Source organism: Aspergillus candidus, assembly GCF_002847045.1.
Source record: "Aspergillus candidus strain CBS 102.13 unplaced genomic scaffold BDW47scaffold_48, whole genome shotgun sequence".
Taxonomy (NCBI): domain Eukaryota; kingdom Fungi; phylum Ascomycota; class Eurotiomycetes; order Eurotiales; family Aspergillaceae; genus Aspergillus; species Aspergillus candidus.
Window position 1 is genome coordinate 134,343 of NW_020194053.1, and position 25,649 is coordinate 159,991.

At 50.7% G+C, this 25,649-nt stretch overlaps 10 protein-coding genes across 10 annotated transcripts; 7 read left to right on the forward strand and 3 right to left on the reverse strand.

Moving 5' to 3' along the window:
* Nucleotides 1–265: 265 nt before the first annotated feature.
* On the forward strand, nucleotides 266–1,826 carry BDW47DRAFT_128265 (uncharacterized protein; the record flags this gene model as incomplete). The annotated part of the gene is made up of 6 exons (XM_024816824.1): nucleotides 266–445; nucleotides 524–651; nucleotides 714–813; nucleotides 892–1,033; nucleotides 1,121–1,329; nucleotides 1,380–1,826. 6 exons carry the CDS (start codon nucleotides 266–268, stop codon nucleotides 1,824–1,826), a joined length of 1,206 nt encoding a protein of 401 aa, XP_024669344.1.
* Nucleotides 1,827–3,822: 1,996 nt separating this feature from the next.
* BDW47DRAFT_119644 (amine oxidase, flavin-containing superfamily) lies at nucleotides 3,823–5,075 on the forward strand (the record flags this gene model as incomplete). The annotated part of the gene is made up of 2 exons (XM_024815375.1): nucleotides 3,823–3,855; nucleotides 3,972–5,075. 2 exons carry the CDS (start codon nucleotides 3,823–3,825, stop codon nucleotides 5,073–5,075), a joined length of 1,137 nt encoding a protein of 378 aa, XP_024669345.1.
* Nucleotides 5,076–5,227: 152 nt separating this feature from the next.
* On the reverse strand, nucleotides 5,228–6,899 carry BDW47DRAFT_110660 (2-heptaprenyl-1,4-naphthoquinone methyltransferase). The gene is made up of 4 exons (XM_024813774.1): nucleotides 6,518–6,899; nucleotides 6,403–6,465; nucleotides 5,735–6,352; nucleotides 5,228–5,683 (listed from the first exon to the last, which is right to left on the reverse strand). The coding sequence occupies exons 1-4, from the start codon at nucleotides 6,734–6,736 to the stop codon at nucleotides 5,282–5,284; spliced, it is 1,302 nt and encodes a 433-aa protein (XP_024669346.1). The 5' UTR covers nucleotides 6,737–6,899; the 3' UTR covers nucleotides 5,228–5,281.
* A 4,058-nt stretch (nucleotides 6,900–10,957) lies between these two features.
* cp6 (putative carboxypeptidase S1) lies at nucleotides 10,958–13,202 on the forward strand. The gene is made up of 5 exons (XM_024819507.1): nucleotides 10,958–11,651; nucleotides 11,755–12,085; nucleotides 12,142–12,655; nucleotides 12,709–12,975; nucleotides 13,029–13,202. The coding sequence occupies exons 1-5, from the start codon at nucleotides 11,401–11,403 to the stop codon at nucleotides 13,091–13,093; spliced, it is 1,428 nt and encodes a 475-aa protein (XP_024669347.1). The 5' UTR covers nucleotides 10,958–11,400; the 3' UTR covers nucleotides 13,094–13,202.
* An 816-nt stretch (nucleotides 13,203–14,018) lies between these two features.
* Nucleotides 14,019–15,329, forward strand: BDW47DRAFT_119647 (ankyrin repeat domain-containing protein; the record flags this gene model as incomplete). The annotated part of the gene is made up of 2 exons (XM_024815376.1): nucleotides 14,019–14,570; nucleotides 14,613–15,329. The coding sequence occupies 2 exons, from the start codon at nucleotides 14,019–14,021 to the stop codon at nucleotides 15,327–15,329; spliced, it is 1,269 nt and encodes a 422-aa protein (XP_024669348.1).
* Nucleotides 15,330–16,291: 962 nt separating this feature from the next.
* On the forward strand, nucleotides 16,292–16,853 carry BDW47DRAFT_128270 (uncharacterized protein; the record flags this gene model as incomplete). Its single annotated transcript, XM_024816825.1, has 3 exons — nucleotides 16,292–16,358; nucleotides 16,411–16,757; nucleotides 16,809–16,853. 3 exons carry the CDS (start codon nucleotides 16,292–16,294, stop codon nucleotides 16,851–16,853), a joined length of 459 nt encoding a protein of 152 aa, XP_024669349.1.
* A 289-nt stretch (nucleotides 16,854–17,142) lies between these two features.
* On the reverse strand, nucleotides 17,143–17,529 carry BDW47DRAFT_128271 (DUF4267 domain-containing protein; the record flags this gene model as incomplete). The annotated part of the gene is made up of 1 exon (XM_024816826.1): nucleotides 17,143–17,529. The coding sequence occupies one exon, from the start codon at nucleotides 17,527–17,529 to the stop codon at nucleotides 17,143–17,145; it is 387 nt and encodes a 128-aa protein (XP_024669350.1).
* Nucleotides 17,530–17,944: 415 nt separating this feature from the next.
* On the reverse strand, nucleotides 17,945–18,983 carry BDW47DRAFT_128272 (putative plasma membrane ammonium transporter (Ato3); the record flags this gene model as incomplete). The annotated part of the gene is made up of 5 exons (XM_024816827.1): nucleotides 17,945–18,103; nucleotides 18,167–18,342; nucleotides 18,401–18,520; nucleotides 18,571–18,671; nucleotides 18,724–18,983. The coding sequence occupies 5 exons, from the start codon at nucleotides 18,981–18,983 to the stop codon at nucleotides 17,945–17,947; spliced, it is 816 nt and encodes a 271-aa protein (XP_024669351.1).
* Nucleotides 18,984–22,366: 3,383 nt separating this feature from the next.
* On the forward strand, nucleotides 22,367–24,020 carry BDW47DRAFT_133550 (FAD-binding oxidoreductase; the record flags this gene model as incomplete). Its single annotated transcript, XM_024817861.1, has 1 exon — nucleotides 22,367–24,020. Exon 1 carries the CDS (start codon nucleotides 22,560–22,562, stop codon nucleotides 24,018–24,020), a length of 1,461 nt encoding a protein of 486 aa, XP_024669352.1. The 5' UTR covers nucleotides 22,367–22,559.
* A 652-nt stretch (nucleotides 24,021–24,672) lies between these two features.
* BDW47DRAFT_110668 (uncharacterized protein) lies at nucleotides 24,673–25,612 on the forward strand. Its single transcript, XM_024813775.1, has 2 exons — nucleotides 24,673–24,837; nucleotides 24,900–25,612. The coding sequence occupies exon 2, from the start codon at nucleotides 24,911–24,913 to the stop codon at nucleotides 25,466–25,468; it is 558 nt and encodes a 185-aa protein (XP_024669353.1). The 5' UTR covers nucleotides 24,673–24,837; nucleotides 24,900–24,910; the 3' UTR covers nucleotides 25,469–25,612.
* The last annotated feature ends 37 nt before the right edge of the window (nucleotides 25,613–25,649 follow it).

A 25,649-nucleotide genomic window follows, 5' to 3' on the forward strand; every position in this document is an offset into this window, starting at 1 on the left:
ACACTTCCACCACGAAATTATGGCCCCGGAATCATCCCGAGGGCCGTGAAGCTGGAGAAAAAGGAGAGAGATCATTAATATGTCTTTGCCGCTTTCTATCATGATCATTAAGTATCGATATTATTATGGTCATATCCTTTTACTCGTCTAAAATTTTCCTTGCCTATTCCACCCGGTCTTTCCCCAACATAAGGAGGGCTAAGTCCAATGCTGCAAGCCCGTGTTCGTCAACCCGCCATGCCGGCCTCCAAATTTTGTGGCTCCAATGTCAACCGCTTCTGCATCAGAGAACGCGGCCGAAGCAGCCTGGCACAAATCCACAGTTGAGCTATGGTTGCTGTATACGATTGGCGTTACTTTGACGCTACTTCGGACATATGCGCGGGTGAGAGCCGGTGCGATCGGACACCTACGGGCTGAAGATTTCCTTGTCTGGGCTGGAATTGTTCGTGACTCACACACTTCGCAAGATATGTGCAAGTTATGCGTCTCCCACATTGTTGCTAATATACATTCTAAGCAGATATTTTACACGGCGCAGACGGCTCTAGCATACAGCGTTGGCAATGTCGCCCGTGGCCTTGCAAACAATGGCCTGACCGATGCTCAACGATCTACACTGTCCTACGACAGTCTAGAATACCAGCTACGGTGTGTTGATCAATTGGGATGATGTATACGACATTGCGAACAAAGCACTCACACTGAGACAGAGTGATAGGCTCGAAAATTCAAGTGGCTGGTTGGACTACATATTCGGTATTGATCGGTTTGCTCAAGCTGTCTATGTTGGCGTTCTACATCCGCCTTACGGTATGTCTTTCTTCAGTAACCTTCTTATGAAACCTTTGCAAGAATAAAAACCCTAGTGATACTAATAAAGTGGGGTAGGAGGGCCTTGGCTACCGATATCGAGGCCCGGTCTATGTTGGATTTGCTCTCGTTATCGGAACCATGCTCATTAGCATTATCACAATCTTCACGGCATGCCGTCCGTTCCACAGGTACTGGCAGATCAATCCAGATCCAGGAAGTAAGACCCTGTTTTTCCCTTTTTTATTTCCCGCATTTTGTTTTTGGTTTTAATTTATTAAATAATACATAGCTAACTTAAACACAGATGCGTGCCAGGCTGCTGTATCCACGCCTGTTGTCTGGGCGTCCTTTGCTTCGAACGTTTCCACGGACATCTATCTTATCTTGATCCCCATTCCCATGCTTTGGATATCCAGACTAAAACTCCTGAAAAAGGTGACAACAACAATTGTATTCGGCGCTGGTCTGTTTGTCCTCGTCTGCGCTATCCTAAAAAGTGTCTTCGTTTTAACGGTGAGCCGTGAGATTTCCCTAGGTCCATGGCCACGAATTGACATCAATAGGACCCGGTCAACGGCGCACAGCTTGCCGGCGAATGGGGCACGCGGGAAACTTTTGCTGCCGTGGTCACCACTAATCTGCCCATGATATTCCATTTCCTTCGACCCTTACTTTCTCGCTTGCTTGGTAGTGTGTTCGGCACCACGCAGAAAGTATGCAAATCTCCCAACGGTTTTCACAAGATCGGTGGCGGCGCTGGTGAATCTTCTAGTCAAAATCCTCGAGGCCCTGGGATCATGCATCCTATTACCGCCAATTTGACGTTCAGCGAGAGTGGAGAACGAATTGTTGAGAATGTGAAGATGGACGGCTTCCCTGAATCTAACTTGATGGTTATTGGAAGCGAGCGTCCTTCCGGTGGCATTGTTGTCTCGAATCAGATAGGGATAACCTATGAAGATGGTGACGGCCGCCTTGGTGGGCATGGGCGGCGCCGGCAGGAGGCTTGATAGCTACACTGTTACTTCGTATTCTATAGTGATGGCGAAACACTGAGAGCGTGATAGTGTACCAAATCGGAGATATGATCAACTACTGCTAACAGTGCATGGTGTCATAGAACGCAATGATCTATATCTAATCGTAAAAGAATGATATTTCCTGGTCTGTCAACTGGTTCACGGTGCGTGAGAGCTGGATTGCCTTACTAATCCATCAAGTTCCTTTCAAACTAGACTTCAGCTTCTGGATATCAGATGGGCACTCTTTGTCCCTTCCGCATGGTTTGCTACCCAGCGACAAACATCATAGATCATACGAGGAAGCAATTCTAGTCGACGTTGTCTCCATCGGAGTTGTATGCTTGGCTTAGATATGGCCCTATGATGCGATGTGTGAAATCTGGGCAATGAGTCAGATCGATACTACTAACTCATCAACCCTCTTGGGATATGGAAATATCAATTTATTCCCCGAAAAACATTCTCAGTCCTACATTAAAAGTTCTGAGCAGCACTTTGGAAAAAATTGACCTGACTGGTATCCCCAACAAATACTGTCCCACGGCGTTGCGACCCGCTCGGTCCCTCCCTGTCTTCTGTGAACCAACCTCCAGACTGGTTATTCGCCAGAGTACCCCACGTTAACAAGACTGCTCGTGATAACTTTCAACATCGGGTTGATTTAAGGCGAGAAGACTAGTGATATACTCCTAGCCGCTCCATCAAAAGTCCTGACCAGCAGTTGGTATAGGGCTTGGCCGGACTGATAACTCCAATATAAAAGCAGAATTCTCATAGTTTATTAACGAAAAAGATCTCAGTCAGGAGTTGATGCCAGAAATGCCGACGAATGGGTTGGAGAGCTGCCAAAGAAAGGTCGCTAAAGGGCAACGTTGTGCTCTTCGGAGAGAGACATTCAAATGACCTCTCAGCCACTAGACCGAAGATGCTGACCAGCATTTTGGGGGCGCTTAATTTGACTTACATCCCTAGCATAAGACTTAGGCTTAGATATAAAGCTGAGGTTGAGCCTTGGGTAGGGTCAGCGTCCCAGGATGATGGTTGTGGTAGATGAGACGTGCTTCCGTAAAAGGGTGGAAGGTGTCATGTGTGGGAGGACCGATGAAACAATCCAGATATTGATGGGTTTGAAAAGTCTGATGACCCTGAGAATGCTGCGAGTAGTTACAAAACATGAAGTGTCAATGTACAATTCATTTACTTGGGAAAAGTCTGCAGGTCAGCTGATGTGTTGGCCTATTGTCTCGTCCACATTATGTGACCCTGTCGAATCTTCTTCGTTCCCCAAGGACATTCAAATGCACACCATCCTCCGGATGTAGCATCATTACTAGATGGTAGAAAGTTGAACAGATTGGGTCAGCCTGTGTCTATTGACAGCATGATTAGTGTGGGTGAGGTCAGCCTGCGATGTCACCTCGCCCTGTCAGTCCATTCCGCCTCACCATTCCAGCCCACGTCTAGCTAATTATTGATGTTGTTGCTCAAATGATGTTTTGTGACGCAGTGGCACTGCACATAAGCCTGGTATACTCTGGAAGGATGTCAAGTGGACGTCAAATGAACCCTCACCAGGGGGAAATGCTCCATACATGGAGGGAAGTCCATGACTGCTACGTCGAAGCAACCTTAAGGTCACTGAAATCTCGGCTGCCAAGTGGTGTTAAATCACAAGATGCTGACGGAAGAATCCTATTGTTAAAGTGCCGAGTGTAACACAGGGTCCCGTCTCATGGATACTTATATGCCGGTTTATCTCACGCGTGCACTGGCAGTGCGGGCCCAGCTGCTGGCTGCGTTGAAAATAGCTCAGTTCCTACTACTATGTATCTAGGGACTCATACACCTCGACTCCCGACAATGCGACGCATCTTTTATTTCCTCTATTGGGCCGTCATCGCCTTGGGTGGAGCTCCTCCCCGGCCACAGCTACGGGTGCTGACGCGCGACGTATGTATCATAGGTGGAGGGGCTGCGGGGGCATATGCCGCCGTGCGTCTGCAGGAGGCGAACCAAAGCGTTGTGGTTATCGAGAAGAAGAATCATCTCGGGGGACATGTCGACACATACACGGATCTGAATACTGGATCCGCGGCTGACTTTGGGGTTTCCGCTCTGCTGGACATTCCCGAGACGGACCACTTTCTCACGTCATTAGGGGTCCCGTTCGAGCGAGGATACCTCTTTAGCTCTAATGTTACCCGGTTTGACTTTCGGACTGGGAAGGCCGTGCCATCCCTCGGCAACTCGACGGAGGGCCTCACCAACTGGGCGACGTTCTTGACGCAGCATCCATACTTGCGGGTCGGGATCGACCTGCCCGACCCTGTGCCCGAGGAACTGCTGTTGCCGTTTGGCGAGTTCCTCGAAAAATACAAAATCGGTGCGGCGGCGGAGTTCGTCAGTCTCAACAACCAGGGCATGGGCGATTGGCTGCGTTACCCGGCCCTCTACCACCTGAAATACTTCAGTCTCGAGACTCTGATGGGCTATGCACAGCAGAAATTTATTTTCATTGCGAATCGCAACACGAGCTCCGTGTATAGCGCAGCAGCAGCCAGAATTGGATCAGCAAATATTCTGTACAGCGGTCGAGTTGTCCAAACCACCCGCGCTGGAGACGGAGACGGTACGCCCCACACGCTCGTTGTGCAGACCCCCCAGGAGCCCGTGGTGGTGGTGGCGAAGAGTCTTCTGCTAGCCATGCCTCCAACCGAGTCAAACACGGAGGTGTTGGCTCTGGAGCCCATCGAACAGCAACTTGTGCAACAGTGGAAACATTCCTACTATTATGCGGGGGTCGTTAGAGTTACCGGACTCCCAGAGGATATGGTTATTTACAACCGAGGCCTGAACACCCCTTTCTCCCTGCCCCCTCATCCCTGCCTTTACGTCATAAATCCCGTAGGAGTGCCCGGGCTACGACAGGTGGTGTACGGGAGTGACACACCGCTGAGCGAGGGAGACGTCAAGGCGGCCATTGCAAGGGATATTGTCGGGCTCCGTCGAGCGGGCTATACCAAAGTCAGAGAACCCCAATTCCTGGGTTTTACCGATCACAGTCCCTACTCACTTTCAGTGGAACCTGAGACAATCCGGGACGGGTACTACCGCCAGTGGAACTCGGTCCAAGGTCACCGTAATACATGGTGGGTAGGCTCGGCCATGGAGTGCGCCAACTCGGGGGCAAACTGGAGGTTTGTTGACAAGATCTTGGCACGGATTGGGACGATGTGATCAACAAGAGAAATTAGTCGGAGTCGGTTAACGCGATCGTGGGAGCAAGTCATTACCGCGTATTTTGTATTTCATCTATGAAGGGATATCACGGGTGGCAGTATGTGGTGTCGTTGGACGGACTGAAATCAATATCCTCAAGAATGCCATTCACTATCCTATCAGGGGGTGATACCCACACTAGTATCAGACTTCTATAAACACGTCTACCACTCACACGCAAGGTCATCATACATGACAACAGGCTCGGGAACACGCACAGCACAGATCATATAGTTTCCCAGAATGCGCCTACGGAATCCCGCCTCACAGTAAAGAAAATAGTACAGCCATCGCCTACGATAGGCCTCCACGTCTGCCGTATCCGCGCCAGGGTGCTTGTCGCAGAAGTCCCTGCGAATGGTTTCCCAGTTCTGGACGAAGTTGTCTTTCCACGCGAGTAGCGTTTTCCCGTAATGAGGGCCCGTATTGATCACAGAGGAGACTTCCAGGGTGCTGTTGCTGCCGCGGTTCATCGCTTCGAGCAAGATATTTGGCGTGGGCAGATACCCACCGGGGAAGACGTATTTGTCGATGTAATCTCCCACGAGCGGATTCGTCTTGTAGAACTGTAATAAGGTCAGTTAAGGGCCATCTCGATTGGGGGCTCTGATACGAACCGTGCCAGTTTTCGTTATCCCGTCGATGACCATCACGCCGCCATCTTTCTTGAGCAGCCGGGTAATCGTCTGAAAATATTGATCCATATACTGGGGTCCGACGTGCTCAAACATCCCGACCGAGATGATCTGGTCATATCCGTTATCTGGGCAAGGAGCTTCACGGTAGTCACACAGCAGCACGCGGATCTGACCTTCCAATCCTGCCTGTTTTATCCTTTTGTCGGCCAAAGCCTTCTGCTCCTCGGATAAGGTCAAGCCCGTCGCTTTACATCCCCTGTCTCGCGCAGCTGTAATTATCAAGTCCCCCCATCCGCAGCCTATATCCAACAGGTGGTGCCCTGGTTCGATGCGTGCCTTCTTGATGAGGTGATGCACCTTTCTCCTTTGGGCGACTTCGAGAGTTTCATCGGAATCGGCTGACCAGTGAGCGCACGAATAGTTCATATCCGGGGATAGAAAGTTTGAAAATAACGTATTCGATGTATCATAGTGGGACGCAATGTGTAGTCTCGCATTGTCGATGTTGTTCTCCGGTCGCCACCACCGAGTCACCCGCGGGACCCATTGCAGCAGGAAAGTGCCTGGGTCCAGGGCACTGGGATTCTGAATATATAACTGGGACTGGTCAGTGAGAATTTGTATTGAAATGAGGCTGTGGGACTTGCGTCGAAGACCTTGCTGAGGTTGTCGCAGTCCACTTCTTGGAGCATGTACGCCTCTGCGAACCCCTACAACTTGCTGTCAGTCTGGGTATATCACCGAAATCATCGCCAATCATACCAGGTCGAAATCGGAGAGTAATCTCGTCCACAACTTATTGTCATTGATATAAATCGTCACTCTGTCGTCGGGATGCTCCGCCAACCCTCCATCGCATAGCACTTGCTCCTCGCTGCCCGCTCGAGAAACCAATCTTACTGGTGCTAAGGTTCTGCGCAACGTCTGTTCCACGAATTGAACGGCATATCGTTTGATTGAATTACTGATCGTGTCATACATTATTCAAGTGGTTTCTCGTCCGGAGTAAGAAGCCAGGTGGCGCTCTGCTCCGAATTCCCAATCTCATCAATTCCACCCTGCTCGAATTTTGTGAGACACAATCATGCGGCGTCACCCGTGACCACCTTGCATGGCTATATCAATTGCCAACCAATTGAGTGCGATCCCTGCCGATCCATTCTTGTTCATTGGCAAACAAACACGCCCGTAATTCTTTAAGCTGTGCTTTCATAAAAAAATATGTTAACTCCCTGTCCGCAGCTATGTTCTATCTCTAACAAATCAACTTACCACATGTAGACGTCTTATCACCTGTGGAGAGGCCTTGTTACACAGTCTACAAATCCACGGCTAATGCTGGCAGCCAGTTTTCCTACAACCCCCCCTTGTGATCAAGCACTATAACTACTGGAGAGCTACATGACAATCTGGGTATATAATAATTGCCTATCTAAGCAGCATCCTTGTTAGTAATTGTGATATGAGGGCCCTGGTGTATTGGCGCATCGCAAACGCCGTGCGTATCATATCAATTCAATATCCCGCACAAACCCACAGGAAGTTACCCACTATAGCCACCCATGGAGCAAAGTCATCAATAGGGGTCATAAAAAACGCTAATGACCCTAATAGTCGCAATACCTTTTCCTGCATCCTTTCCACCGGGGATGGCACTCAATGATTGTATATAAACTCAACCGTGATAGGCTGCACCTAAATCACCCAGTGACGAAAGCTTGAAATGATATGTGTGTGTACCGCGAAGACCTACTGACGCTAAAACACGATACCAAGAATAATCCAGAGCGTATATAGAAACCCCGCCTGATGGACATGTCAAATTCTGTTCACGACCTGAACAGGTCATTCAGGATAGCCAAAGATAATCTATTGGTCATACACAAGGATCTGTCAGCACTAATGCCCTATTTTACGCCACATTGAATCCTGGTGAAATTGGGTTCCCCGCCTCACCCACGACATCATTACGCCGGTTACTACTCTCTTTGTATCTTCAGACAGGAAGGGCATCAATGTAGATCAAATCTGTCCATCTTGCTGAGAAATGAGAAACAACGTGACCTTCCTGGAAATGTTAGTGATATCTACTTAGCCAGCCTCAAGGCCGGGTCGGAAAATGGAAAGCTGCACACGCTCCTATGTCCCTTGAATTGGGTAATCGTAATGATGATAACCACATTGACCCAGAAATCTTTCGCCGACACTTCCAGTATCTATCTCTAGACGACTACTTAGGCGTACCTACATTGCTATGAATCCAAGGAAAATGTTTTATTACCGGTGACTTCGTTGTACGATCGGCCATACGCGTGAAGGCGAGATGATACTTCAGTTTGGCGTCGCAAAGACCGGCTCGCCGCGACAGCCAATCAAGCAGCTATCTGTCAACGTGCTAGCGCTGGCGAGACTGAGTGTCATCCAAAAGATATCAACCCTGGCTCACAACATGACATCAATAGAGCATCATGGCTTGACATATTGAAAGAGACAATAAATGGTGGCAGACTTGGTGAGTCTTGGGTGATTGGAAATTGGGGCTAAAGACCAACTTAAATCAAGTCAACCTAGCCTTTGCTCTTATTCACAATGGGATTAAATTGCATATCCCATTATACTTAAGTGGATATGGCTTCAGTGAATATGATGGTTGATCCAGGACGTTGAGATACCTCTACTAGTCCCAAAATCTCATTACTATGGCCAGGCCCGAGGCTATCCATGCCCGTATTACTCATGGAGTGATTTCTGATTATGGTCAAAATGATGGAAATCACCCTGACTTGTCTCGTCACGTCGTGTCGTTTCTACTGTGTCATTTCCTGGCCTCCTTCAATAAGAACCATATGCCATTAAAACCATGCCCAAAAATCGTGGTGTTATTGAAGGGAGTGTTTGTGCTTATTACAAGCACTGAGTGTCATTTTCTTAATTTTGTACACAGCAAAATCAGGGGAGACCGAATCACCGGGCACATAAAGCCTGTTCTTGATAGAATGGTGTACATCAAGATACTTGTAGGGGACCACTGGTTCCGATCACAAGAAACAATTACCTTGTTGGACCATTACAGCTCCTCTAGCTCTGTTTCAGATGTTGACGGGCAGGAGCTGAGCACAATATTCATGGATTTCGAGGAGCTTCTGAGCTGTAACAAATCATTGGTCGAGTCATGGTTTGAGAGTACAAATCTCATGATAAACGGCGCTATGTTGAAGGAGTCGCGAGCAGCTGTTGAAACCGTAGACATCCAGAAGCGGTTTACTATATTAGCTTACCTCTTTCTACCCTTAAACCTTGCCTCTTCCATATGTGAAATGAATATGAAAGGGTTTGGTACAGAAACTCAGCCTTTTTGGCTCCCGGCAGCTACTTTGGTTGCGCTTGTTTTACTTACTAGTGTCCTTATGGATTTGCCATTCTCCAAGATCTACTAGTCCATTGTGGTTCGGATTCGGTTAGGTTTGGTAGATTTTTGGCGTCTTTTTCTGGCTCCCAGGTATCGCTATGTTTACCAGCAAGAATAATTTATAGTTATCAGTCAATCAATGTACAAGAGCTTACAAAACGTTCTGGGCATCTTTATACAGACTTATCTTCTTGCTGTATCTAGAATTTCGGGCATTTATGATTACGCAGGATCCTAGAATGTCGCATTGAATGGCGGTTGGGTAACCCACCAGGAGCTATCATAGTTAATACTTCATAAAATGCTCGGGTCTATATATTGTTTGAAAACAAAAATCACTACCCTGTAGAGTTCGCAGGCCAGGATATTGCATAGAGAGGCTATAGAAGACTTTTTTTGTTTGATAATAACATGACTATCAAGTTTACAGGCCAGTGTGCCACGCGTGGTTGATTTCTCTGTTGCAAGATCACTGTAAGGAAATTACCCTTTGTGGCGTGAGATAAATTGGGTTGTTTGTCAAGTTGTAGAGTGAGAGCTAGTTAACTGACCACAATTCTAACACCGTGAGGCCCTTCTTCGGGGGTTAGTCTGAACGGCGGTAAGAACTCTACAGATAATATGCACGGAGGAGGCAAGGGCGGAATTAGGAACATGTGGAGCAAAACAGGATCATCCACTTGATCGTGTTCCATGATTGAAGCTGCGTACTTCACGGTCACTGTGGTAGAGACCACAGGGTAACATTCCAACGGACTCCGGCATGATCTGTCGGTCGGCGGAATGTCTGAGACCTGCACGGGGTAGATTGGCGACCCACTCCGATCTCATGATGATGAGGAGCATACACGGCATCCGACCGCCTGTCAAGCTTTGGTTCTGATGTTGTCAATGGTCGTTTCATTATTGATTATTTTCTACAGCCAAGCTCCGCGCATTTTGGGTTCAGGCGAGCCACTTGAGACATAATGGGCGTGAACAATGGCGCTGTGCTAGCTTAGCTAGGCATTGTTCGCGTCGGGTCATAGCGAAATAACCAATTGTAAATAATAATACGACATGCCCCGGAGTGCGGCCAAACCCGCACGAAAACACGATAGGGTCATCATGGTAGAGGATGTTTTGCGAGGATAAAGAACGGATAGAGAGTGAGGTCTTAAGACGTGAAAAATCAGGCAATTTCTCCGAGACATAATATCAGACGCCATCGAGTTTCCACCTCAACGTTGAAGCTATCCTGAACACCGAGACGGACTCACTCATACCCCTACCTGACGAACATGGGAAAACGGCATCTCCGAGACAAACTGCGGTGGCTGATGCTTAACCTGTGTCATAATTCCGCTGATAGGGCACTGCGAAACGCCGGTGTCCTCGTTCTGGACATTGCTCCGATCATACCCCGGACTATTCCTGGCACGATAGTCTGGCTGGGCGGTTACCGGCGGAATTCTTGACTACGATCGATCAGCCGTTTGTCGGCACCATGATGTTAAGGCTAGATCGAAGCCCCTTGATGGTGACACCCCATGACAGGTTATCAAACAAAGCTATATCGTGATGGGTCATGGGCTGATAGCTGGGCCAAGATCCAGACTAACCAACAATGTCACCCATGCGGAGGTTTAGCGCGTCTCCACCACGCCAGCACAGTAATTGTCAGGTCAGGAAGGGATCGACAGGCCCGCTTGTGCATCGTCATCTGTGTCGCCCCCTGTGATTGGAGTTGAACTTCACTATTAAACGGGAGGCCGAGGGCATCATGGACCCCCTCTCGGACTCCGGAGACACCCCCCCAAACCCCTGAGAATGCAATCTCTTGAACTGCCCCTGATTTGCTCCCCTGCGAGGGAGATGCTGAACTCAACCAGGCCATGGGCAATCGGACTAGGATCAACGCAATCATCGTGAAGATGTAACCCCCGCCTGCCTTGGGATCTGCGTGTTTGGAAGACATATTCCCCTCACGCTAAGGTCCCTGGCCCTGGAGAACAGACTTTGCCGTCTTCTGAAGCGTTTCGATTGGCAGCGAGATGGTATAAGATTTACTTGGCAGGTCCGCACTGCTTATCGTCGTGCCAGACCGGCCTCGCGAGAAGCTAGCAAGTTACAGATATAGACGGAGATTGGACGAACTGTGCCCACTCCGAAGAAGTTTAAATACCGAGATCCCCAAACTTGCATTCTGGAGCTTCTCTCAGGACTCCTCACCCACTGCACATCTACTCACGGCAGTATGAGACTTCTTGCTGGTTTATCGGCCGTCGCGGCCCTGCTGGGCTCTGTCCAGGCATCCCCCAAGGCCCGCTCCGCAAGCACCGTGTCCTCCATCGTGGAGAATGGCATCGAGTACACTGTGTTCAACCATGGAGCCACCGGGGCCAAGCTCCAGTTTGTGAACAACTCCGGTATTTGCGAGACGACCAAGGGCGTCAATCAGTACTCGGGATACATCTCGGTAGGCGAGAAGATGAACATGTGGTTTTGGTATGCTCCTACGTCAACAGCCTTTTGAACAACCCTGCGTTGTCTGCTATGCAACCGATCCGATCTCACCCCAGAGACTTACTGACCGCATGCAATGAAACAGGTTCTTCGAAGCCCGCAAAGACCCCAAGACGGCGCCCCTGTCGGCTTGGTTCAACGGTGGCCCTGGATGCTCGTCCATGATCGGCCTGTTCCAGGAGAACGGGCCGTGTCACTTCGTCGATGGCGAGAAGGAGCCCTCGCTCAACGAACACAGCTTCAACAACTTTGCCAACATGCTCTACATTGATCAGCCCATCGGCGTGGGCTTCTCGTACGGCACGGAGAACGTCAGCGGCACCGATGAAGCCGCTCCCATGGTGTGGAAGCTCATCCAGGCCTTCTACGAGCAGTTCCCTCAATATGAGAGCCGTGACTTTGGCATCTTCACCGAGGTACCCCGCCCACACCTAGCACTATCAAGGAGACGGGACCATGCTAACATGACTAGTCCTACGGCGGCCACTACGGACCTGGCTTTGCCAACTACATCCAGCAGCAGAACAAGGAAGTCGCGGCCGGCTCCGTGGAGGGAGAGAAGATCGACCTGATTGCTCTGGGCGTCAACAACGGCCTCATTGATTCCAAGATCCAGGAGAAGTCCTACATCGACTTCGCCTTCAACAACACCTACCGCCAGCTCATCGACAAGGCCGACCGTGACAGCTACTACGAAACCCTCGAGAGCGAGTGCCTCCCCGCCTTGGAGAAATGTCTCAAGGACGAGGACGACGATTTGTGCGCGACCTCTAGTCGGACCTGCTCTATGGGGATTGAGAACCCTATCGGCAACAGCGGGGACTTCAACGTCTACGACGTCCGCGCACCGGCCAACGACCCCAACCCGCCCAACACGTACCAGGACTATCTGGCCGACCCAGAGATCCAAAAGAAGATTGGTGCCAAGTCGGAGTACCAGGATTGCGCGAGCGGAGCCAACATGAGGTTCTCTTCGACGGGCGATCGTATGTTCCTTCCTGTTCTCGCTCTTCTTTAAAGTGGAGGCTGACCCTGCTAGACTCCAAGTCCTATCTCGACGAGCTGTCCAATGTCGTCAAGTCCGGTATTCAAGTCTTGGTGTGGGCCGGTGACGCCGACTGGATCTGCAACTGGTACGGCAACTACGATGCCGCCAACGCGGTCGACTTCCCCGGTAAGGAGGAGTTCTCGGGCAAGGACCTTAAACCCTACACCGTCAACGGCAAGGAGAAGGGTACTTTCAAAAACGTGGAGAACTTCTCGTTCCTGCGCGTGTACGAGGCTGGCCATATGGTTATGTACTACCGTGAGTATTCGTGTCCGTATCACGTATGCAAAAATGTGCTGATCGATTCCTAGAGCCCGAAATCTCCCTGCAGGCGTTTGTGCAGACGATGCAGAAGAAGCCGATCTCCTCGACCTAAATGGGATCGAATCCGTCGTAGTACTCGTTACGAGTACGATTTACTTTCTACCGTTGTCCAAAAGAAGTGTAGCCAGTGTATGGCCGTTCCATATTGTATTTCTTGCCTGGTCTCATCGCCCTGAGGGTGGAGCCCTTGGCATCTTTATGATAAATATTATATTTCATTTACCAATTTTCCTCGCCTTCGTATGGGACAGGCTAGATATTGATCCTATGTCGCCCTAATTTCAAGTCGTACTTCTAAGCACATATTCCAAATGATTTATTTGAATTCTGTGATGGGATAGATGTTATGTCGCCCTCAAAGGTTGGTTTGGGGTACCGACCAAGACTATGACTCGGCTTTTCCAATACTCACTTTACCGGACAGGTTATGAGAACCGATAGGGAGTATGAGACTCTTTGACATGCTGTCTGCATGTATTTCATTGTCTTCATCAGCAGATCTGTGCTCCTCAAACAAGTTGACAATTCCGAACGAGGTAACTTGTCATATCCAGGCACTGGAAATGACACATGAGGCGCGACGAGCACAGTGAGTACAAAGAAAGTCCTGCATGTACTGCCTGCTTTGTACCCTTTGATTCGGCGTTTTGCATGTCAATCCTCGTTGTGCTCACTTTGTCTTTTGTGCCTTGGTTCGAACGTGTTGCCTCCTTTGTACCCTTTGATTCAGTGCTTCGCGTGCCAATCTTCGTTGTGCTCGCTTTGTCCTCTGCTTATTGCTGTCTAAATTCCAAACATACTCCTCCAAGAACGGATGCATATAGATATAAAATATTCGTCCGAACTGCACTGATATGGTTGTCCGACTTTCATCTCACATACAACAACAACTATATACAACAACCATCCACCTAGAATCTTTGATCGGCATATTCGTTACTTCCTAACCACATCTGAGCTCACGCCATATTGACGCAATGTCCAATTCCCGAACCTTCAGTGTCCTTCCGTGCGAGCTTCTCCTCGAAATCGCCGAGTACCTGAGGCCTTGCCACCTTGTTGATTTCATGATGGCGCTTCCCAATCTTGCATACATTATGCCGAGGCGGCTAGTAGCCAGAGATGATGGATTCGTCACTGTCTTGGGCTACATGGCTCAGGACCGCGGTAGCGCGGAGATCTGTAGGCGATTGATTCCGCGCATGGAGATCGATGTCAATTATAGACTTCGATGGGACAACAGTGCATTGGACATTGCGATTAGGAGGCAGCACGATGTGATGGTCGATCTGCTGCTTGCTAGGCCGGATATCGAAGTCAATCGCTACGGTGAGCCTACCAACCCCTTGTATCATGCTGCTAGCACAAGATGTATCCCGAGTTTGAGGAAGCTTCTAGCTAGGAAGGATGTCGACCTCAACACGCGCACCGTGTTTGGATGGACCGCGTTGGGGCATGCTACAGTTTTGGGGTATACGAAAGTGGTGGAACTGCTCTTGAAGGCACCTGGGATCGTGATCGAGCCCGAGGTAGGTACTTTGGCTCCTCAGGGACGTAGTGTGGCTACTCAGGAAAGTAGTTTGGCTACTCCTCTGAGTCTTGCAGCTGAACGGGGCTACCGGGGTATTGTGAGACTACTTCTACCCCTGGCACATCAAACTGACGCCACAGGAACCCCGTTGGTTGACATAAACGCGCGAAGTCACCGCTCGAGGACTCCCCTCATACGGGCGACCCTGACCGGAAAAAGCAAGGTGGTTCAATTGTTGCTTGAACATGACCTAATTGACGTGAACGCCAGGGACAGGAACGGCCGGACCGCTCTCTCGCACGCGGCGCAGATGGGGTACCTCACGATCATGAGGCTGCTTCTGGCGCGACCCGATATTGACGTGAGAGAAAACAATTCCCGCCGGCGAACGCCGCTGGCACATGCCGCTGCTAGGGGGTTATTCAAGACCTGTAGGATGTTGCTTGAGCATCCCGATATCGAACCCCACGCGAGGGACTCGACGGGCCGGACACCCCTCATACATGCCGTCCAGTCCGGGAGCGTGCAGGTATTTCGCCTGCTTCTAAACCAGTGCGCCAATGGCGAGGAAGATTGGAAGGATCGTACGGGACGTGGCGCCTGGGACCATGCCGAGTTGAAGAAACGCACCGAAATGATGAACATCTTCGTGGACTATCAATTCGAGAAACAAGCCGGGTCCTACGATGAAAACGATGCGATGGATGAGGGCGATGAAAGCAACGACAGCGATGCGATGGATGAGGGGGAGGACTAGCGTGATCCAGGGATGGATGACGTTCGGATTCCTGGGTCATGATCAGTACCGTGTGGACTGATAGCAGGAACCCGGTGAGTAAATGGCACCCTGCCACATTAGAACTGATAGAACAAGGTTTTACGTGCATTTAACTGTAATATTTCCCGCAATTTGTCCTGTAAACCGTGTTCATTGCTTCGCCGCACCGCGTAGTTGTCCATAAGACCTGCGGGTTATGTGTTCCGCATATGCGAACGGAGTCAGGTGGGTAGTAATCTTTATTATAAGGTCCCTTGGTGTATGGAAGATTCCAAGTCAATTACGCGTGGGCATCACGAGGGTTGCTAAACAGCCAAGTGGCTGTGCTTCGTATCCCGCTGTGGCCGACTGCAGTTCTCACGCGTCATGTTTCGGACCGGGAGTTCGGAACATGATTCTCATTCGGTCTAGTATCGTCCTAGAATAAAAGATATCTCTCATCCACCATTAGTGACAACTCCAAGAACACTAACCAGCACTTTAGGGGGGGGGGCTTGACCTGGCTGATATCCCCAACATGTTCCGGGGCAGGGGCTCGACGGACCAAAATAGGAGTGATTTTGGACGTCGTAACGAATGAGCCGATGCATACGATCCACATTTCGTCTGTCGGGGGACGACCGATCCCGATAGTCTGAGACCTTCAATTCTATTCATGGATCGGATGTCGAGACAGACGCTCTGCCGAATCGACGTCACATCTGCATGTCTAAGACAAAAAGGCTATATATAACCGAATCGGTGGCTACGCCAAGACGACGCCGGCTAAAACCCGCCGCCCGATCGAGCCCTGTGGAGCCGTCGCCGTATTATCCGAGAGCTGGCCAAACGGGGACGATCAACACTATAAATACCGGCCTGTCCTCTTCAACAACAACCAATTCCTCACCATCGCCCTCATCAATCCCATTTTCTTCAACAATACAAAACCAAAAATCATCATGAAGATCGCCGTTGCTCTCTCCACCGCGCTGGCCGTCACGGTCTCCGCGTTTGACAAGAATATCCGTACGTTACTCCCTCCAAGTCAGGATGAGCCAAGCTAACTAGATATCACCAGCATGGGGAAAGCGGGACTACCCCTGTGTCAATGTCTTCCAAGGCATCCCCGACAACTCCACCGTCAGCCCCGGTGCCAAGATTGACATCAAGTTCAACCGGGCGCCCACCACCCACTGCGACGACAGTCTGGCCAAGTACAAGGGGGGCGCCTACTCCGTGTGGCTATACAACAATCTCTCGCGCGACCGCGACAACATCAACTTCGACGAACGGGTCAAGGTCCAGGGTGATATCGCCGAGTCGGATGGTGCGGTGACCATCACCATTCCGAATGATCTGCCGGCGGTTGATGATAAGACTGTTTGGTATCTGCGCCTGGATACCACGTTGATCAATGCGCCTCAGGTAAGCCATTCTGCTGGAGATCGTGATTAGTACGTCTAACTGACTGGATAGATGCCCTCTCTCTTCAATGCCGCGGGACCGTTCACCATCAACTAGATGGTGACTCGAAACTGTCCTCTATTCGGTGCCAATGTTGTGCGAAGTCCACTATCTTCAACCAGTTCATGAAAGCGTCTTTGTTCATCCGTCATGCATAATTATTTCCCTAATTTTGGCTCATTTCTAAATACGTCTGTGCCTGTTAATGGCGTTCACACCAAAGACAAACTCACCCTCACGACCTGTACTTTAATTCTTTCATTTTGAATATGATGTCCAACATGTCACTCCGTCGTGTATGCCTCATCCACCCTAAGTATCCATCATAGTATATGTTCAAGAACCATCAACCCCCCATCCCAACGAACAAGGCTCCCACCACACCCGCGAGCGGCGCATATCCCCAATGATTCCACTCCCCATGTCCATTCCTCCAGCAGACGACCCCATCCCCGACGGCGACCGCACCAACCGCCAGTAAGATCCACCCCAGAGCCCTCCGGGACCCACACCACGCGGTCGCGTAGATCGCGATCCCCATAAACATGTCGCGAATTCCGTAGACGGTCAGCAGGTTATCGACGAGGTTCTGTTCGGCCTCGATAGCGGGGTAGTCAAATTCGAAGAAGGAGAGCGCCTGTTCCGGGCGGAGGATCGCGTTAATGCCGAAGCTGATGCAGATTGTGCCCAGAGAGGCGGCGATTAGGGGAAGAATTGCGGAGGTGGTTGGCATTTTCGGGGTTTGTTTTCCTTTCTTTCTTCTTCTTCGATTCTCTAATGGGTCTTTGGGTTGGAATGCAGCTTGTTTTGCCAGAATAAATGTGGATAGGATGGAAGGTGAGAGCGTGGTGAGATGGGAAGTCAGAGCGTGGTGAGATGGGAAGTTGAAACCCCGCTGCTGCCTGGAGGTTTGTGGTGGTTGGACCGGAAACCATAATATTTTTCTGACCAGTCAGACACACAGTATTATAATATCGCTAATGAATATGTCATACGAGAACAAATAAATGGTGTATCGTGATGTTGACGACCTTGTCGTTGAACAAGTAGCGGTTCATGCGCTCTTCCTAAAATATATGCCCCAAAGTACCCTCTATGCGATCCTTTCTAACTCCAGCCATATAGCCGCTATCCTCACCGCAGTCATCCTATTCTTGACGCGCTTTCGACTTCTGGCTCCGTCCCAGAACGACCGTACTTAAATCCCCCACCGGGATAGCAATTGGAAAGTCGACAGACTCCAGAAGCTGGGCGATAAATATGTACCAGATTGGCATACACAGTGCAAAATTAAATGCTCCGCCGATCTATTGCCAAGTAGTTAGCGTACCATTCCCCTGCTTTCGAAAATGAAGCAATCAGCCACTAACCACTTGCAGTTTCTCTGCCATAGCAGTCGCTCCCAGAGCCAGCTGGAAGTAGGACCCGGCGAACAACCCAAACGTAATGACGAGCAGGAACAGCGCCCCGAACAGACAGACGTTGGTTCGAATCGAACAGATCAGGTACACGAAGGTGACGACGGAAAGAGCGACGTAGTAAAACCCTAACGTGGCGTTAATAGAGCTTTCCCATGGCAATAAAGACATAGTCCGAGGTCATACCAGCGGTAGCATGGAACATTGGTGTCTCCATGCCTTCAAGATTACTCCCCGAGGTCGCATATTGTAAACCGGTAGCGAAGAAGGGCATTAATGTTGTAGCTTGTACGATCCAGAAGGTCCCTTGTTTCGGTTAGCTTGTAGATCTGAAGGCGACATCATGGAGAACTCACCATATGTAAAGAAAACAGCACTAGAGAACGTGTTCCCAATAATCCATTCGCCGATGGCACCGATGACCTGCACCATGCCGCCAAAGAAGATATACACCGGTCTACACTGTCGTCAGAAAGTGGGCCCTGAAACCGCCCAAGAGCAGAACTCACATAATTGCGCCACCAAGCCCGCCGGCACCACGCCATCCCATCAAGATACACGCGTTAGGCGTCGAGGCCACCAAAAACCCCATCAGACAGATTGGCGTTGGGTTTCCCAGCTTCTTCCGCAAGTCGCCCGCGACCGACGGATGCTTGGGAGTTAGGTACAATTTCTCGAACACATCACGCGGGAGAGGCAGGAGGACACTCTCAGCCGTCTTAGTCGGACGGAGTGTATCGTCCTGCTTTTCGCTGAGATCGCTGGACATGGTTTGGAAGGGTTCTTTGCTTTTGGGCTATAACGAACAGAAAAGGAAGATTGAACGGTTTGCGAGACAGCAGCGGGCTCAAGATCTCTTCAGAGCCTTCTGTTCCCCTTTTTATAGCCGCTGGGGAATTCCCGCTACTCCCCAAAATAGCCAATGTCCCCAATGGTGACGACTTCACAACAATGTGGGGAAAACGCGGGGTTGAACCGAGTAAACTGAGTAAGGGAGCAGTGCCATGGAGTCAGCTGGTCTCAGGGTCTGGCTCTCTTTCTGGATCTCTGGTGGGTGAGCTCCACTGTGCCTGGAGATGGGCCCGGAGATCGCGGTATCGCGGGATGAAAGCCGCACCCCTATATGGGCATGGCTGGCACACCGTGTCCAGCTATTTCATTGCTATGAGAGTCCCGTTATGTGTCTGTTGAAGGTCCATATCGCACCGAGAAGCTCGCATCGTGATGGGAGGCTCGCACCACGCTTTCCCTGCCGTGTCCCGTCTCAAACGTCGTAGTGATTCGGACAGTCCACGACGTGGCAAATTCATCGCGGTACCCCAAAGCCCCTAATGCTGCAGCCCCACCAGAGTAAAGCTGAGGCGGTTCTTCTCGTCCAGGTATCTCATAGTACCCGAGGTGTACCCCGGAGACCCACCAGAATCAACACGCACCACCATAATTGGTGCGTATAAACTGATCTCCAAATGGCTCCAGAAACTAGCCATCCCGCTCTAAACTTACACCGACCAGCATCCTACCAAGGTTTATGCATAATTTAGGCGGCCATGTGTGCAAAACAGTGGTTCTCCCCCTCTTCCACTCGTACGGACCCGATTTTATTGGAGTCTGTGGACCATACCCCGAGGTCGATTCCTGGTCAGCAAGATGAATCACGAGACGTGTGGGCAATGCTCGCATCGTGGATTATGACAACATTTGCCGTATATAGGTAGCCGTGTCGGTTCATTATAAGGCTAGAACTGCCGCCCAGGCGATAGCTGAAAACCCAGTGGGGCGAGCCTTGATTGTCTCGGCCGAGAAACAAACGCAGGCAGAAGCAGTGCGTGCACGGAGTACAGCACATCCAGAGATCAGGGTGATGCGACCGTGGCCCAGTTTCACAGAGCGCAATCCCAAAGAGAAACCGTCTACCGTCGAGAAACGGAGTAGCGGGTGTCTAGCATCCTCAATAACCACAAAATATCTAGGCTGATATCCTCCGGATCAGAGATGTTATCTGAAAGGCATCCGGATTACAGAACAAAACAGTTCAGTAGACACGCGTCGCTACCTCTCTCCCAACCATGGATCAAGGATGCCACGAATTCACCTACCATGAACATGAGTCTGATTTGATAAAATTCCAAAACTCTGACGATGTTTAATCGTCTCCTGTCTACCCAGCCACTGCTCAGGATCTGCGTGAGAACCCACCTAGTCAAGGCCAAGGTATCGTTGACCTCGCCATGTTTGATGGACTGACTGAATATTCAAGCTCCCCGCCCATCTGTGGCCGTGATTGTTAGGATAGACTGTGTCCCCCCGCTGTTTATACAGAGAATTTGCTCGGAGAGAAGAACCATCTTCTTCTGATTTGTATCCATCGTTCGCGTCTCACTTGGGAATTTCAAAGCAATTTCAAAGCTGACAGTCACGTAACACGTAAATTGTCGCAATATAAGATGGTACATAAAGAGGTTTCCACAAAGTTCAGAAGCGCCTACATATATTTTGCAGCCGAGTGATATTCTTTGCGACATATGTGTATGCGATAACGTATTCGACGGGTCGATTCGCTGTACATAGAACATTCGTAGGGAGACGAACCTGATTGGTTTGTCGGTTGGACTTTTTCTCCGGTCCAACTCATTCGTACTGTACATAAGACGTCCGTCGACGTCCCCCGACGTTCGACAGACCAGAGACAGGCACGAATAGATTTCATTCGATCCACCTTCGGCCAAGCGAAACCACATTTATATACTACGTAGTATGTCTCTCTCTCTCGCAACGTGTGCAGCGGCGTAGATCGGCTGAAGGAGGTGTATGCCTTCCCATCGCTGATGCGTAAATCAACAGTGATCACCTGTCATGCTTGTTTTTCTTCATTTCTTTATTTCTTCTGTTTCTTTGTTTTCATGTCTGCTTACATTTTCTCTGCTTCCTCCTCTTCTTCGTGTCCCTTCTATCGGTTTCCTGCCCTCATCCATCTCCGTGGTTATCTACATCCCAGGGCTTATACCACCTGGCAACAGCCGTTGGCTTGTTGTGATAGCGAGGGGAAGCCATCGGCACCGGATTCCATAGCATTGAGACCACAAGCCTTGCTCACATAGGCTTCCAGTCTATGAAGCAAGCCCCATTCTCGGCTAATGTCCGTGTCAACTAACTGATATTACTTGGCCCGGTGTCCCATCTTGTTACCCTTGTCCCATGCGCGTAAAGTTTGTGCATTCAAGGTCGATCAATTGGGGCCATGTCCCCAGCAGACCATCACCATTTTGGGCTGCCGGAAATTAACACCAGTATAAAGTCTACCCCAAGCCAAATAACGTGCACGATCAGCGTTCTTGGTGGTCAGTGTCTATTTGAGCGAAATTTGGTCGAGGGTTTGTTCGGGGACACCAGTCATAAGCGCGTGCTCAATTGATTATCAAGACTCCTCTACTCCTACTCTGGTGTACTCTCGTTTGCCTTGTACGCTGCTGGTGGTATATCTTACTAACACTCGAATACACACATTCCACCACTTTTGTGATACTGTATCAGCCACCTGTCTCATCACAGATTTCACTCCAGCAGCTCCCCCGCACCCCAAGCGGATCTATGGGCTAAAAACCTCGCCTAGACTAGGACCTTTGCCCGTGCGAGAGTACATTTACTCTATGCAGCAAGGATCATCACCGTGTGGCTGGCAAGGTTGGGCAGACACGCGCTGATAGTTTTCCCGCTCAACTTGCATCCTAAATATTCCTATTAGTGAAGACTCATCTCGCCGCACATGGTCAGTTCTACCACAGTCGTTATGTCATGTTTTGCTTTCACTGGAGCGGGCAGAGACTTCTGGGGGATCGTCAGGGGCGTCTAGCGCGAAACGTCGATCTCCATCAAGCCGAGGAATCTGTCAACTGTCATATGCGCTTGACACTCACTCATATCTGATCGGAATTGTCCGATGGCCTTGAATCAATTAATGTCTTGATCGTAATAACTCTGCTCAATTCACAATGAACGCGGGGGTTTGATGTTGGCCAGTAGGTGTTTTTTTCCACAGGCGTTGGTGGCTAGTCGGTGGGCCAGGATTACTATTTGTAGCTAGACCTAGGCCATTTTTGCTGGATTTGTTGCTGAATCCTTCTTCAATCATTAACCTATAATCGACAACGAATCATGCAGGATACTCCACTATTCGTCTGTCTAATCGGCAGGACAATTCGATCGGTGCCCCTTATGGGCGGTCTTTTCTTCATTAGATCGCCCCTCAAGGCATAAATGCGCCATTGTTCCCCCCCTCATGTTGATTCCCTGCGATTGATCGCTTCATCCCCTCACCGTGACTGCCGCCTAAGCTCAACGAGACGTTATGGCACCTATCTGGACCAAAGTTGTTGCGCTGGCCAGCCTTGCGGCCTTTGCTACAGCGGCCGATCTCCAATCCTGTCTAGACGCCGCCACTCCCAAGGTTGCCTACGAGGGCGACCCTCTCTACCAGGCTCTCGCGGTGAAGAGATACAATTTGGATATTAAAGTATCCCCCGCCGCCGTTACATTTCCTCAGAATGCACAGGAAGTTGCCGAGGTGGTACGCTGTGCCTCGGAAAATGGAGTGGCCGTACAAGCCAAAAGTGGCGGCCATAGCTATGCCAATCATGGATTGGGAGGGGAAGACGGCGCGGTGGTCGTCGACCTGAAGAATCTGCAGCGGTTCAGCATGGATACCCAGAGTTGGAAGGCCTCCTTTGGGTCTGGTTTGCTCCTGGGCGACGTCACAAAACAATTATCCGAAAATGGCGGTCGAGCCATGTCGCATGGAACGTGCCCCCAAGTGGGCTCCGGCGGGCACTTCACCATCGGAGGCCTGGGACCAACCTCGCGGCAGTTCGGCGCCGCTCTGGATCACATTGTGGAGGTGGAGGTCGTGCTGGCCAACGCGACCATCGTGCGCGCCTCGGAAAACCAAAACCCGGACGTGTTTTTCGCCGTCAAGGGTGCCGCCTCAGGCTTCGCCATCGTCACCGAATTCGTCGTGCGCACCGAGCCGGAACCCGGCCAGGCCGTGCAGTACGCCTACTCCTTTACTTTCGGTGACACTGAGTCGCGCGCGAAGCTCTTCAAGCAATGGCAGGCCTACGTGGCGCAGCCGGATCTCACCCGCAAACTGGCGTCGACGCTCACGCTGCTCGAAGGCAGCATCTTCATCACCGGCACTTTCTTCGGGTCCAAGTCCGAGTACGAGGCTTTGAAAATTGAGGAGAACTTCCCGGGTGCCAACAACGCCAGTCTGATTGTCTTTGATAAATGGCTGGGTCTGGTCGCCCACTGGGCCGAAGAGGTCGGCCTCCAGATCGGTGGCGGCATCGCGGCCAACTTCTACTCCAAGTCGCGCTCCTTCACGGAGAAATCGCTCATGTCGCCCAAGGACATCGACCGCCTCTTTGAATTCGTCGACAACACCGACAAGGGCACGGCGCTGTGGTTTGCCATCTTTGATTTCCAGGGCGGTGCCATCAACGATGTGCCCCAGAATGCCACGGCGTTTGCCCACCGTGACACCCTCATCTGGTTGCAGTCGTACGCCATCAACTTGCTGGGCGAAGTCAAGCAGGAGACTTTCGATTTTCTTGACCGCTTCAACGAAGTGACTGTAGCTGGTAACGCTGCTAGTGTTCCCTACGAGGCTTATCCGGGATACGTCGATGCCCGACTGGAGCAGCCGCAGCAAGCCTACTGGGGATCGAACCTCGATCGTCTCAGGAAGATCAAGGCGGCCATCGACCCGGGTAACGTGTTCCGCCACCCCCAGAGTGTACAAGGGGCGAAGTAGGATGGCTCTTACGGTGTGATGGTGACTTGGTGAAATACTGTCGCCATCGTGATGGTCCATTGATAAGTAGTATACCATAATTTAATTTCAATAATGATTGACATAACCGCCTGCTCAAGGAATCCTACTCTCTGTTCTTCTCCAAGACGGCCAAGACAGTCCAGTGGATTACCGCTGTCAAAGGTCGAAATCCTACCCCCCGATGGTACCCAAGCAGTGAACTGGCACTTATGACAGGATGAACCCGCCAGTGCCAAAGGCCTGGGCCAAGAACCTGACATGCCAGTGGCGTTTTTCCGGATGCTTGTCTTTCCGTTCCTGGTGAGCTGTGTCCCATACTGGCGTTGTGGAACCAGCCACTGCAGTCGGTGAAATGCTCCACACAGGGTTTTCTCACTGCAACCCATGCAGATCCTTTTCATTCTGCATACAATTATTACATATATGTTCCTCGATTGGTTGCCAGCAATTTCGATCAGGAATCCCACTGTTTTCATCGATCACCCCACCGGTAGAGGGTGGTGCTGTCCACATTTCCCTGCTTGCGGCCCATCCCTTCATACTCCCCCAGCCCCACAAAGAACATCACCGTTTTTGGTAACTCACTGTCCGTGACACTCATGTTTTCAGACCCTATACACGGACACAATATGTTTTCAGAGCCCCTCACAGAGATACATAAGGGGTCTAGAAACCCCGGGATTTGCTCGACATCTTCCAAGATATCGCATCATCATCATCAGTCCACATCATCAATACAGTTCTTGAATCCACCAGTCTCTTCCATTCCTATTCATCTCAACCAAAACCGTTACCAGTATGGATCCTATTCCCGCCCAATCTCAAACAACCAATCAAGTCCCTCGCTAACTGACCTAGCACTCGCAAAGATGAAGTTCTCCTCTGCTGTCCTCGCCATGACTCTTGGCCTGGCCGTCGCGGCGCCCACCTCGGAGGGCAATGGCAAGCTAGTCGCACGACAGGATCCAACTGATGTCGCTGCGGACCCTTACATCGCGGACGAGGCCGCTTTCGCTGACAGCGCTGTTGAGGAGGCCACTGAGGCGGAGGCTGCCCAGGACTTCGCGCTTGAGGAGGCTACTGAGGCGGAGGTTGCCGATGACATTGCCATTCAGGAGGCCCTCGCTGGGGAAGCCGCCGTCGCAGAGATCGCCGCTGAGGAGGCTTTCATTCAAGATGCCGCGATCGCAGAGGCTATCGCTATCGAGGAAGCCGAAGCCTTCGAAGCGGCTGTCATCGCGGAGGCCATACTTGAAGATGCTGCCTTGGAGGCGGCCATCGCCGAGGATGCCGCCGTGAAGGAGGCCCTCCTTGAGGAGGCTGCCGCTGCTGCCCACTGCCGCCCTGGCTGCTTCCCCGTCCCCACCCAGCAGTGTGGCTCTACCTGTGCCAACTCCCAGGGCGAGTGCTGCGCCGCGCTCTACTAGATGACATTCTGTCGCGGACGTGAAGTGCCATGCGAGTGGCACTTTCCTAAGGGTTGTTTCCTGTACTAGTTGGACTTTTCTGTACTGGTTGGAAATTCCGAGAAGTTCGGGGCTATGGAGTTGTGTACCTCGTGGGCTTTTCGCCCTTATTTAATCAGATTGATTTTACGTTGTTCAGATG

Coding starts and splice junctions, on each gene's coding strand:
- BDW47DRAFT_110660 (XM_024813774.1), bottom strand. CDS start 6,736: ATGTATGACACGATCAGTAATTCAATCAAACGATATGCCGTTCAATTC. Junction 6,353..6,402: donor ACCTCAGCAAGGTCTTCGAC/GCAAGTCCCACA, acceptor GACCAGTCCCAG/TTATATATTCAGAATCCCAG. Junction 5,684..5,734: donor GGATAACGAAAACTGGCACG/GTTCGTATCAGA, acceptor ACCTTATTACAG/TTCTACAAGACGAATCCGCT.
- cp6 (XM_024819507.1), top strand. CDS start 11,401: ATGAGACTTCTTGCTGGTTTATCGGCCGTCGCGGCCCTGCTGGGCTCT. Junction 12,086..12,141: donor ACTTTGGCATCTTCACCGAG/GTACCCCGCCCA, acceptor TAACATGACTAG/TCCTACGGCGGCCACTACGG. Junction 12,656..12,708: donor GTTCTCTTCGACGGGCGATC/GTATGTTCCTTC, acceptor TGACCCTGCTAG/ACTCCAAGTCCTATCTCGAC.
- BDW47DRAFT_110668 (XM_024813775.1), top strand. CDS start 24,911: ATGAAGTTCTCCTCTGCTGTCCTCGCCATGACTCTTGGCCTGGCCGTC.